The 13,711-nt window shown below is 46.2% G+C and overlaps 1 protein-coding gene across 1 annotated transcript in view; it reads right to left on the reverse strand.

Moving 5' to 3' along the window:
• Positions 1-1,746: 1,746 nt before the first annotated feature.
• PPIL1 (peptidylprolyl isomerase like 1) overlaps positions 1,747-13,711 on the reverse strand; it is a 25,230-nt gene continuing 13,265 nt past the window's right edge. Inside the window, exon 5 of the mRNA XM_006034368.2 lies at positions 1,747-1,837. Within this exon, the coding sequence (XP_006034430.1) occupies positions 1,785-1,837 (53 nt within the window). The 3' untranslated portion in view covers positions 1,747-1,784. The remainder of the gene's footprint in view (positions 1,838-13,711) is intronic.

Raw genomic sequence — 13,711 nt, forward strand, 5'->3', positions numbered from 1 at the left:
TATCCTGTCCTGAATTCCCTCTTCCTCCACTCCTTGAAGTTTTGATGCTAGAATCCTTGTCCTTGCCTCCTCTCCAGGCAGCTGACATTGCTGATACGACTGCTAAGGATCCAGTGCTAAACTGGGTCTGGAGGAGGTGGCCTTCAGCTAGGGTCACAAATTAATGTAAGCCATTCATTATATATCAGCATGAGCTTTCTGCCCTTCAGAGATGCCTTCTATGGGGTAACCAAGTGGTCATTCCCAATGCAGGTGTAACATGATTTCCCGATGCTCTCCATACAGGACATCCAGGGATTGTGTTCACATGAAAGCACTTGCCAGAAGTTACACCTGGCAGCCAAAGTTAGATGCTGACAGTGGGCAAACAGTGAAGAGGACTAAAGCATAACAAGCTACACGCCATGTACCAGCTAAGGCTCCAGTCCAGCCTTGGGAAGTGACCAGGACACCATGGTCTCATCTGCACATAGATTTTGCAGGCCATTTCCAAGGCGTTATTCTATATTATCATTGATTCTTTCTCCAAGTGCTTGGAAGTTGTTTCTATTGAATCAGTGACTCCATGCACTGTAATCCAAGTTTTATGGCAGCTGTTTGCCAATCATGGTCTTCCAGATACCATTGTTTCTGACAATGCTGCACAATTCACTTCTGAAAAATTTAAGTCCTTTATGGAGAGGAATCTTATCTGTCACACCACAGCCCCACTGTTCTTTTCTTTCCAGAACCCACCACAGTTTAATCATCAGTTTAATCATCTGCAGATGTTCCATTTTAGGGGCTTAGGCTTTCCCCCTCATCCCCCTCCCCCCATCAGTGTTTTATTTTTTAATAAGGCAATAACAGCCTGCATCATGAATCATATCATAACATAAGAAATGAAGGTTTTGTTGCTGCTGTTAGTTTTAGGCACAGAAAAAGGAAGGGGGGTGGGGAGGGGAGACTGCCGAAAGCAGCAATTTCATTGTTTTGCCTGCTTGCAGCTCTCAAAACACATTTTACTCCTCCCCTTCCAGTGCTCTTAAAAACAAATTTAAAAATGAAAAAAATGTTTTGCCTCCAAGCTAATAGAGTCAGGGCCAAACCTTCAGCTCTGTTTTAAATCAGCATGATGCCAGCTGAGCAACAGTCCTTCTTCCCAGATGACGAGCTGACCCTTTAGGTCCAATTTCAACCCCGAGTGCTTCTTTCCCCACCCACGCAGAATCATTCAGTGGATACACAGAAGGAGCCGTATGCATATGGTCTGCTGTTCTCGCTATGGCTGACTTGCCAAGCTGATGCTTTCACTGTCTAGGAAAGATGTGGATCCGCATCTTTCAGGCCAGGGGTGTGTATCTGGAAAAAGTCGGGATAGAATAGCTTTTCAATCCCCTTAACAAATAGTCTGAGCACAGCCTTGCTGACATGCATGGCATCAACTCATCATAGCCTTCTTCACCTGGTCTTCCAACCCAGCTGGATAAAAGTTGGTCCTGACTAACATCAGCAGAGGCCCAAGAGTCAGAAACGTCCTATCAGGAAGACAGAGTCGACCTCATGGGTTGCTGTCCCCAGGACGCTGACAACTGGGTCGTGTTGAAAATCCAACCGCAAGCAATGTGAGCTGTCCCCATGGGCAGGGGTAAGCAATGCCCACACAAAGCCCCAGTTCAGTGGGGAAGATTTCCCAAGGTGCAAAAAGGAGGCAGAGCTCTGCGACCAAGCGACCACTGGGGTTCCACCGTTCTCATGTCTTACCTGGAAGGGAGCTGGGGTTTGGGGATCCCATTTCTGCTTTGCTAGTGGGGCACAGGAACTGCTGGCATACAGCCCCAAAGATTTTCTTCAATGCCTGCAGTGAAAGATATCATGACATAGTGTCAGTGAGGAAGACAATGACTCATTTGATTAAAACCAACACAATGCCATAGCCACAGCCTGATCCCCAGTGACTGGTATTCTACAATTTCTATGACTGGCGCCCTGGCAGTGCCCAGAGATGTGTCTGGGTGAGCGCTAACACAGCTCTCAGATAGGCGCAGTCAAGGCTGCTGACTCTGTTGCTAACCAGCACTTCCATCCAGCCATCCAGTTCCTGGTCCCTGTTCCAGCGTGAGGCCCCCAAAACCTCACACAGCTGTTATCAATTCCTGCTCAGGGTCCTTTCCCTGGCCATGTGCCCATGGTCTCCTGTGAGTCCTAGCTGTGGGGCTCCTAAGCACCAAGAGACATTGCTGGTGAGTAACACAAACCTAATCTGAGGGCAGAAGTGACGGAGCTGCCTCCAGAGCTCATGCAGCCTGTGTGAGGATGGCCACTTTTCCTTTACACAAAGTTCCCATCTCTATAAATCACCCCAGTCCTTGAAGTCACCACTGCATGTAGGTCTGGAGACACTTTTTGTACAGGTCTGAGGCTGCATGAAGCAGTTATTGTAAGAGCACACTTGGGTAGCTGAAAAGGAGACTAACTAAAGCCAAGAGTTTTGGGATGATGCATAAAGCCACACAGTTCTTGCCTGGAATCTGGAAGTAAAATAGAGAAAACATTTTTAAAGTATTTTAGATATATTCTCAGTTCCCCCCATGAAAATAAACATTCACAAGTAATTTAAGATGAATAATAGAAAACAACATCATAGACTCATAGAGAGGTCGGTCGGGTTGGAAGGGACTTCCAGAGGTCATCTAGTCCAAAGCCCTACCTGAGGCAGGATCATTCCTATCCAAGCCACCCTATACAATCCATAATCTAAACTCCACATAAGACGACCATGAGCCCTGACACAACAGAGACCTAACACCCAAGCCAGCCACAGATAAAGCAGAGGAACCATGGCAGCCACCATCCTGAATCTATGAAACATTGTCAATATACACTCAAGAGATCTTGGGTAGAGGCCAAGCGCCCCACTACAGAGGAAGGCAAAAACCCCTAGTCCATACTAATCTGACCAAGGCGGGGAAATTCCTTCCTGACCCCAAATATGGCATTGGTCTGACCCTGAGTGGAGGGGCAAGACCCTTGAGCCAGGTGCCTCTAGCTTTGGTCCCAGCAGGAGCATTGGCACAGCCCAGCCTGGGCCCTTCTCCCATGACTTCATGAAGAGGCCAGAGGAATCTGAGTGGCATCAAGTTAATTAAATTCCCACTTTAAGATGAGATGCCCTGTAAAGACATGCCAACCTGCACATGAAAGGCCAGTTCAGACTGCTTTCTTACCGCATGGGCCATTGCTGGAATGCAGGATTGGAAAAGCTGTTTACCGCTAAAAGATGTAACGCCTTTTGCAGAGACTCGTCTCAGCTGGTCTTGTTATTGCCCGACCAGGATTCTGAGTTGTTCTTGCCTAGAGAGTTTAACACGATGTTATTAGTATAACTGTGAAGTTCAAAAGGTGCCTTGGAGCCCCTCTATGTCAGGAATGGGGTAACAGAAGACTGGCCACTGACCCAGAATTTCCAGACTATCAAGTGATGCAGTTGGGAAAGGTAGGAAGATACAGGAGCTGCTTCATGGAGAACATCTCCACAGGCATTTTAGGATTTCAGTTCCACTATATGATAGAAGAAGATAATGCACGAGTCAAGGATTTTTGTGGCTGACACCTTTATTGGATCAACTATATGACTGAGACAAGTTTTTGAATGATATCACCTACAAAAATCCTTGTCTCTCACATGTTTCCTGAACCATCATGGTTACAGCTTCACTCAGACATAGTCACAACATGACAACGTGGTATTTTCACAGGAAAAGATCTGAACGCTGAGTCTTGAGTGTACACCTGATGCTTGTATGGGTCTGAGTTACCATGGACACAGTGACAGTCAGCCCTGCTCTATAAGGAGAGAAGGGCAAGCCCCGGCCATAGGGAACAGGGCTTTGAGGGATGCCAATCCTTTCTATAGAAATCCCCAGTGGGAACAGCACATTCAATGGGTTGCTTTCCCGGAGGAAACTGGTCGTGCAATGTCCACAACCTGCTAACCTTCAGGAATGGCTCTATGTCTGCTCCACCGGGTCAGGTGAGATTGTGCCATTCAACCCAAGGGATCACACACAACAATTCAAGCCACAGCTACAGCTCTAGCCAGCTGACAAAAGCCTCCTAGATGCTTGGGAGTTTTACCCACCCATTAAGGCTTTCAGGTTGTACCACCTGAGTTTGCAAATTCCAGGCTTGCAGACATTGGCCAATAGTCCCTTGGCCAGTCAAGGTTTTATACACGTCTATAGGGAACACAAATCCTCTGACCCTTCAACGGGAACATCTGAGAAAGATAAAGGGAGATTCACCCACAAAGTTTCCTGCATCGTGAACCTGGGGAAGGCTGGGGCATAAACCTCTGCTTCCAGCAGTGCCAAAGGTCTGATCCCAAATCATAAGGTTGGCTTCTCTGGGAGTTCAACTCTTATAACACTGGCATAGTGTCAGATGAGAACTGGAGGGCATGTTGCATTCCAATTGCCGTTTCTCTCTGCCCATTCTGTCTATTTGGCTAGAAGTTGGTCCTAATATCAGCAGAGTAAGAAAGAGAAAGAGGAGTGCACTTGCAGGCAGTCAGGGAGGAGACAGGGATGAAAGTCCAGTGCAGCTATGGAGGCCGTAACACAGATGGCTCTGCTAGACAAGTCTGACTATGGGAAGGCAGGCAGCTGGCCTTGCTGGATTAGAAGGACTGAGCAGAATTAGGCAGCTACAGGAATACCAAGGAAATGCCCTCATCATTGCAGTGGGAGAAGCTGCGGGTGATATTCTGTGTGCCCTCCCCCTCACTGAGGAGGAAAAGAAAGACTATTAAAAAAGTGAACCAGGCTTTTGAGGCCCATTTTATAGGGAAAAGAAATATTATTATAGACAAAAAGGCCAGATTTAATATGAGATACCAGGAACCAGGGGAAAGAGCTGACTCTTGTATTACTGCAGTTCACGCTTTTGCTGAACACTGCAATTATCGAGTTTTGAAAGAAGAATTCCTAAGAGGCAGGATGGCTGGAGGCATCAGAGATGCCAGTGTATTAAGCACAACTGTTATTAGATCCAGAATTCACCCCGGCAAAAGCCAGAACAAAAGTTAAGATGGAAGAAACAATAAAAAAACAGCAGTAGGACTTACAAGCGAACAGTGTACCTAAAACATCATCAGATAACATTGATACAATAAAGAGACAAGATCTAAGAGGGGAAGAGACTCACATCCAAGAGATAATATAAAGAGAGCAACAGTGAGGCAAAAACAATCAAGGAACTTTAACAATGAAAGCACTTAAAGGTATGGCAGACTTGGCAAAGCATCAAGCCCCAATCAGCAGCAATGTCCAGCAATAAATACAGAAGACAGGAGATGCCACAAGAAAGGACATTTTGCAAGGCAGTGCAGATCATCCAGGGTCATGGAAATAATTCAGGAAGGGGGACATGGCATCAGATGCCGATGACCCTATGCTACTAGCAAAAATATCCTCAATAAAAGAATCAATGGTTTGGTACACAAATATAGCTCTTAATAGCAGAATCATTGCACTCAAAATGAAGACTGGGGCTGCAGTTACTGCAATCACTGCAAAAGATTACCATCAGTCCTGGGATGAAGCTCTGCAAAGATCAGATCAAATTCTCAGGGGACAAGTAATACTGCATTAGAAGTAGGTGGACAGTTTATTGGGAAATTGGAAAAAAGAAGAAAACTCTAGTCATGTACGGTCCCTGGGTGAAGCCAGACTACAGCCCACACTGTAGCTGCATGCATCTGTCACACCACACAGAACAAGCCAAAGCACAGTGAACTGCACCTATGAACAAGACCATATCAGACTTCTGTGTGTACAGGAGACAGCTTATTCACACTGCGCACAAACAGCAAAGACTAAGGGACCTTTTTGTGGACAGTGTATCATGTACCAGTGTATCTGTCCTTCCTGAAAACCAAAGCAAGCCATGCCCAGCCAGCTGTAATGCATGGAAATGCTGCTGTAGCTAAATGCAGCAGTGCTGCTCACCCTCCTGAAGCAAGCTCTGCGAACTTTCCAAGGGAATGCGCCTCACCCATCAAAATGGCCATTTTAATGAAGCAGGTGACACTACCTAGGCTTCTGGCATTTGTCCAGTGGGCACAAGAACACCCGTTGTTTTACCACCTTCGTCCCTGCCTACCTGCACTTTCCTACTAAACATCATCCCATGAACAGTCAACACCACAGGTGACCTTGAAAGCCAAAGAGATATCAGATTCACTTAAAAACCCAAGTTCCATCTGTCCTTGTTTCTTTATGTTTCAAGCTGCATTGCATCTCTGGCAGGGAAAGGCTACTCCCACAGTCACCAAGCACCGTGTCAGATCAGATATGAAGAAATACAGATACTAAGCAAATGCCCCTTGACATCATCTTGGCCATAAGTTGTGGAGATCATGTACCAAAATATTCCTTGACAGAAATATGGTCCCAGATTCCCTCCCCCACACCCTGGCAAAGCAGATTCCTGCATATGAGAGCAGCGTCTTGCAGAATGGGGAGCTATAGTCTGGCAGAGTCTCTGGGACTAGACACCGAGTGTCTGGAGTATAAAACAAGGTGGCAGCCTAAACAAAAAAGAACAAAAATGGAAAGCCAGCAGTTGGGCTGTCACTAGGTGGAGGAAATCAGAGGTAAGTCAAAGAAAAGAATAAATTAAAAAAAGAAACTAAAAGGCAGGGGCCTCAGGAATTGTATTCTGCATTCTGCCTGACCTGATAAAGAATGCCTTGCATTGGAAAGCTGGTCTAACTTTATCCCAACCATGCAGTTGGTCCAATACGAGCTATCACCCAAAAAATCCTTGCCTCCCTCTTCAAGTGCAGATGCAGTTATGTGACTTGTGCTGCCTCTTCCATTGATGAGTTCCTGCTACCCTTCTAGCCTCTCCAGAGGGGATGTCATTAATGAGAATTTAATAGTCTTATAAATATTCAATTATGATTCAAAACCTCAGCTTTCTATTGCTTCAGAAACAACCAGACTTCCTCTGAAGGCAGGTGGAAACAAACACAGGCTTTGCATGAACTACAGCGAAGCAGCGAATGTGCAGCAAAACCAGTTGCAAGATAAATGAGCCAAGGCCATATAGGACAACAACATTTCCTCTCCAAATGCAGCCTTGCCTGTTCAGTCTCCCCCTGGATAAGGTGAGCCCTTAGCAGTCTGATCATCGTCATTTCAATGGCAGTAAATCTTGTGGACATAAGGCTGAAGACCCTGGCTTGGCATGAACAGGCTAGTTCAAGATTTCCCTTGGAAGGTGTCCCTTACCAGAGAGGACTCCATGCTAAGTCAGCAAGAGCTGAAGTAGGTACATGCTTGAAAACTATGGCAGGCTGGGAGGGGGATCTGCTCAGACCCATGGCCCAGCTCAGGGGCCTCTGCCTCAATGCTGTGCCATGTAGCCAGGTGCTGCAAGAGGAAAAATTGATCTACTGGCCTTAGTGAAATGGATACAATTCTGCCTGCTCTTGTGTTTGGTGATGTGCTCTTCTCCTCCCCAGACCTGGCTGCAGCTTTCTCTGGAGTGAGGTCTCCTGACTGCAGCATGTTTCCCTGGAGGTCCTACCTAGAGCTGGCTACATCTTGGTGCAACGATGAACACTCCCAAAATATGTCTTGGGGGCCCAAAACTAGGCACAGTCATCCAGGTGAAGAGAATCACTTCCATAGTTGCAGTTAGGGGCTGGAAGGGACCTTACAGATCATCGGGTCCAGCCCCCCTGCACGGGGGCAGGAAAGACCACTGGGATCAGATGACCCCAGCAAGGTGGGCGTAAAGACGTTTTATGAAGATTGCCAGGGTGGATGACTGTACCACTTCTGGGGGGAGCCTGTTCCAAACCCTCAGCACTCAGGGAAAAACTACTTTACAAGCTCTCTCTAACCTGAAGCAATCTTCAATCAGCTTGTGCCCATTATTTCTTGTCCTCCCCTGAGAAGCCTTGGTGAATAAATGCTCCCCCAAAACCTGATGTATGCCCTTGATATACTTATAGGCTGCAATCAAGTCCCCCCCAAGTCTTCTCTTCTCCGGTCTTCTCTTCGCTTGATTTGCAAGTGACACTCCTGTTAATACAGCCCAGGGCATTCTTGATTTTTTTGCAACAAGAGCACGTTGTTGGCTCATATTCAGCTTATGGCCTGCTATAAGCCCCAGTTCCTTCTCTGCAACACTGCAACCAAAACAGTCATTCCCTGGTCTGTATTTGGGTATATGGCTATTCTGTCCTAAGTGCAGGACTTTGCATTTGTCCTTGTTGAATCTCATCTAGTTGATTGTGGACCATGACTCTTATCTATCCAGGTCACTCTGGAGCCTAGCCCGGCGCTCCATAGTGTCTCAAATTCCACCCAACTTAGTGTCATCTGCAAATTTGCTAAGTGTGCACTCAATCCCATCATTCAAACCATTAATGAAGATGTTGAATAATACCAGACCCAGGACAGGCTCCTGGGGAACCTCACTTGAAACCTCTTCCCATTAAGTTCACTGGGTGCATCTACATGTCTGCAGTGACGTAGTGTTGGAGGGCACAAACCAAGATGCCACAGCTACATCGCCATAGCAATATGCTCCCTCATTATAGCGCATTGCTATGGCAACGTAGAGGCTTAAAATAACCATGCGCCACCGGCAACAGCGCAGTACGGGCTGTTACTGCGCTGTCATTTAGTACTTCCAAAAGGAAGTACTAAATAACGGTACAGTAACAAAGGTGCCACAGGGACACATGTAAGCGTGCCCACTGAGTATGATGATCCAACCAGCTATGTATTTACCTCACAGTACTTTTATTTATTCTGTATTTCCTTAGCTTGTTAATGCTAAGGAAGGCCAGGTATCCACACTGCATTGCATCAGGTGGGTTAAAGTAGCATGCAGCTGCAATCCAAGGACTCCTGGGTTCTGTCCTAGTTCCTGGGGAGGGAAGCCTTGAGTAAAAAATTTGGGGTCTGGGAGCCAAGCTACTTGGGCTCTGTCCTAGCTCTGAAGGAAATGTGCCTGGTAGTTTAGTGCTGAGAGCCAGGCTGCCTGGTTCTGTCCTGGCTCTGAAAGGGCAGTGGAGTCTGGTGGACTGGAGAAGGTGGGGAGGTGGGGAGCCAGGACCCCTGGGCTCTATTTCAGGGATGTGCCTGGAAGCACAGGTATATCCACACTGCATTGCATCAAGAAAAAGGAAGATCACTTGGATAGGAATCATGAGAGGTTGGTACTGGAGAAGCTAAAAGGAAATTAGGAGAAGTGGCAGCATGTGACTACTCAACCACAAGTAGATCTTATCGATCCTCCCCATGGAAGGCAAGAGGTCAGGCAGAGATCATTGTATCCTGGTTGTGACAACGGTGTTGAAGTAAAAGCTTCACATTCTTTGGGCGAGACAGTGACCTGACTCATGTGGCCCACTTCAGGGACGACAGATATTTCACTGGCAACATCAGCAGGCTCTTTCGGCTCTTCTAGAGTAGCTTCAGCAACTAGAAATGTTGATAGATTTAAAACAGCAACTGATGGACTCGTCAGAACTGGTTCCTCTAGTGGTGCAACACGTTCTGATGCTGCCGAGGTCACATGGTCTGAGACTCAACCCCACATCTGGTATACATGTCTGCAAAGTGTCTTTCTATCTAGAGTCTGCATCTTATATAATACTGGCCCTGCAGCTCAAAGAACAGATGCCGGCACCCATTGTGGCCCAGTTGTGTAGCGTAAGATGTACACAGGCTGATCCGGTTCAAAGATTCTTACAGCAGAAACATCCTGTTTCTTGGATAACTGCATTCCTTGCCTCGTCCGGTATTCAACTACCATATCTTAGAGAAGCCAATCCAGACAAGTTTTTAGCTGGCAGTTCATTAGTGGTTCTGCAGGACTGCAACCTGTAGCTGTGCGCAGTTACATGCTGTTATAGTAAGAAATTAGCTGATCGTCAGTTCCAATCATCATCAAAGATTTGCTTCAATGCATCTTTAGCAGTTTGGACCATCCGCTTGACTTAGCCATTTGATGACAGCTGGAATGGGGCAGATGTGCTGTGACAGATAAGTTGCTTCTCTGTAAACAACTTAAATCCTTCACAAGTGAACTGTGCAGCATTGTCAGACACAACGGTACCCAGAAAACCATGAGATGCAAACAGCTGCCATAAAACTCGGATTACAGTGCATGGAGTCATTGATGCAACACAAACAACTTCCAACCACCCGGAGAAAGAATCAGTGATAGTAAAGACTATCTGGCCTTGGAAAGGGCCTGCAAAATTTAAGTGCAGAAGAAACCCCACAGATGGACTGGAGCCTTAGCTGGTACATGGCGTGTAGTTTGGCATGCTCCACACCTCTTTACTGTTTGCCCACTGTCAGCATCTAACATTGACTGCCAGATGCAACTTCTGGCACGCAGTTTAATATGAACAATCCCTGGATGCCCCGTATGGAGAGCATCAGGAAATCATGTTACACCTGCATTGGGAATGACCACTTGGTTACCCCATAGGAGGCATCTCTGAAGGAAGGGCAGAAAATTCATGTTGGCATATAATGAATGGCTTAAACTCATCTGCAGCCTTTGCTGAAGTCCACCTCCTTCATACCCAGTTTAGCATTTGGGCTAACACTGGATCCTTAGCAATCATATCAGCAATGTCATCTGTCTGGAGAGGAGACAAGGACCTAGTGCAGCCTATAAGGATTCTAGCATCAGAACTTCAGAGCGGAGCGGAAGAGGGAATTCAGGACAGGATAATGGGAAACAATTCAATGCATTTGCATTTTCTATTGCCTTCCAAGGCAGTGTTGAAATTTGCTGTCTTGTTCATTTAACAGTAAAGACCAATGAAGCATACGTGGTGAAATGATTTGGGATGTTGGTCCACTCTTGGTGAATAATCCTAGCAATGGTTTATGACCAGTCATAATTGCCAATTTGTGGCCATATATGTAGTCATGGAATTTCCTAGTTCCAGCGGTGACTGCAAGCATGAATGACGTGCGCCCGCAGAGGCTGGGGGTTTTGGTCTCCATCCCCCGGTGAACCTAGTTTAAAGTCCTCCTCTCTAGGTTGGCCCTGCAGGGCTCAGGACTAGACTGCCCGACCAGCTCAGGTCCTGGGCTTATATAGCTTAAGCCCCACCCCCTTCTGGTCAGGTGACTCTCTAATCACCTCCCCTCCCTTACCCCATGCAGGCTGCTTCTCAGACAGCCTCTCCTTTTCAAGTGACAGGTGCCCTAAGCACCATGTCACAGTCCCCATCCTGGCGAGGCCACAATGCCGCTGGGAAGAAGTGTGGGGACAGGCCAGGTGCCTTGGGGCACAAACCGGGTAAGCGACTGCGAGGGGCTGGCAGAGCCAGGCCCTTTACCTGAGACAGGGTGGGGATGACATGCTGGCCAGTAAAAGAGCAAGCTAATTAATGCAGTCCATGCATCGGCAGCACACGGTCATCTTTATGTCACAGCATACTGTCAGGACACAAATACAAGCACCACTGGGTGGAAACCTCCCGGCTAGCACGTTCAACTGCAGCACTGCGGGATACCTCCTGCTTCAGGCACGAGGCCCGTTATGCAGATGAGCGAATAGCAAGGGCTACGTTCATGCTGGCAGAGAAACTATAAAGCTCACCCAAAAGTCTGGGCTATCCAATAAGTGATTTAGCTTGAAAGGCTACTTCAAGTCGTGACATGGAGATCCTACATTAATAATCCTTATCATTCATCTAGGTCAAAGTAAGGTTCAGGCTTATTAATTCTTCCTGCACTCTAGGCAATATCATCAACACCAGTATACAAGTAGGAAATCTTGGGTTCAGAGAGTGAGAAAGTCACCTACCCAGTGTCAGAAACCAGAAGGGCTGGAGTTGAAGTGCAAGACTCGTGCTTACTCCTCCAATCTGCTGTTTCATGAATTACAGTGTCAAGAGGATATTCACTTTCTCCACTCCCCCCATGTGGAGGCCTGTGCTTGGGTCTTTTGCCTTCACCATTCAGTACTGTAAGCATCGCCACTCTGGTTGTATCTAGGACAGGCAGGCCTGTGTTGGGATACCCTGTTTCAGATCCTTCACAGCATGGTATGAACCCTCTGCAGGCGATTTATTTTCCTCCGCACAGTAGGAGTTTTTTTCCCCAATAACAGGGATCCAGATTTTTGATGCAACTATAACAGCACATGCATGCCGATTTATTATGCACTGAATCTTTCCCTGACAGACACAGGGTACAGGAGACCCTAGCAGGGAATAACTCTGAGCTGTGGGTGAGCCCAGTGTTTGTTGGTTGAAAAAAAGGGATCTAAATCTAGCTCCATCCCCAAAAGCCAGCTTACTTTGTGGAGTTCTCAAGGCAGATCGTACTGTTGAATTAAGCTGATTTATATTTACTCCAAAATTCCTGGTAGCTGAGAGTCACTACCTGATTTCTGGGCCAGTGGGAGATCCAGGCTTCTAAGATTTGGAGGGAAAAAAAAAAAAATCAATCAGAAAAAAACCCCACAAAAAACACACAAGAGCCTTTCCCTATTTTTCCAGAGACAGCTGAGATGGAAAGCAGAAATGGCTCACTGGTCAGGACACCAGCTTGCATCAGAGCTGATCCTCATTCTCTGCTGTGCTGTGAACTGCTTATCACTTAAGCCCAGATCTTCAAAACATATTTAGACACTTAGGCTTGAGTGAGAGCAGTAGGAACTATGAAATGGAACTTCCCTACCTCCGAGGGATGTTGAAGATAAATGTATGGAAGGGTGCAAGGTGCTCAGACAGTATAGATGGACAAGAAAAGTGCTTAGAAATCCAATCAGCTTTTCACACCTGAGGCCATTTGTTTACACACACTGTCTAGCTTTCTCCCATAGCAATGCCAGAGTGTTTAAGCTAAAGACAAATGAATTACAAGGAATCTTTCAGCCAGAGAAACAGAAGACGACTCAACGTGTTTCCATTCCTAGGATGCAAAAAAACCCCAAAACACACATTCTTGCAAAAAGCTAAATTTTGGGCCAATCTAGAGTCAGGGACCCTTTAAAATAAGACTCATAAAAGGCCAAATTGATGATAATAAACCTCTCAGCACTGATCCTTTACAGTAGAACAATGACTGGCAGCAAGAAGATCCTTTTTTAAAGACTTTATGATTGCAAGATGGATTATACAAGAATGCTGGAGTTTAGGTGAAGGACACTGCATTTAATTATATGCAAAACTATCAGAGCAGAAGGGGAGAATATGCCCTAATTCTTCCCCTTTTTACATGTGAATGAGAATGACACTCTCTCAGGCTGACAGATTAAGTTGAATTCAAGTGAGTGTTAGCTTTTTATGTAGAACTCCACTGTGGTAGACTAGGGTTAATGGGCTATGACCATAATTCTTAGAGTGAATACAATAGTACCACATATCTGAAGGCTCCAAGATTAGAGATAGGATCCCAATTACCTGGAAGCTTGTTTTACAACATACATTTTAATAAGCAGAGGCTGAACATACATCCAGCTTTACTTTGCCAGAAGCCCTACACTACTACTAAATGCTTAACATGCAGCTTTAATGGCTCCTAAGAGAAGCTTCACATTTAGAAGAGAAATGGGCCCCAGCTATCCAGCCTTAAACCAACTGGTGATTGAGACAAAAAGCAGGATGACTTCATCTTTCCACCCCTCAAAAAAGATTGGCTCTGAATTCAGCTACCAGTCCCCTCCAGCTATTCCT

This window comes from Alligator sinensis, unplaced genomic scaffold, assembly GCF_000455745.1.
Source record: "Alligator sinensis unplaced genomic scaffold, ASM45574v1 scaffold872_5, whole genome shotgun sequence".
Taxonomy (NCBI): Eukaryota; Metazoa; Chordata; order Crocodylia; family Alligatoridae; genus Alligator; species Alligator sinensis.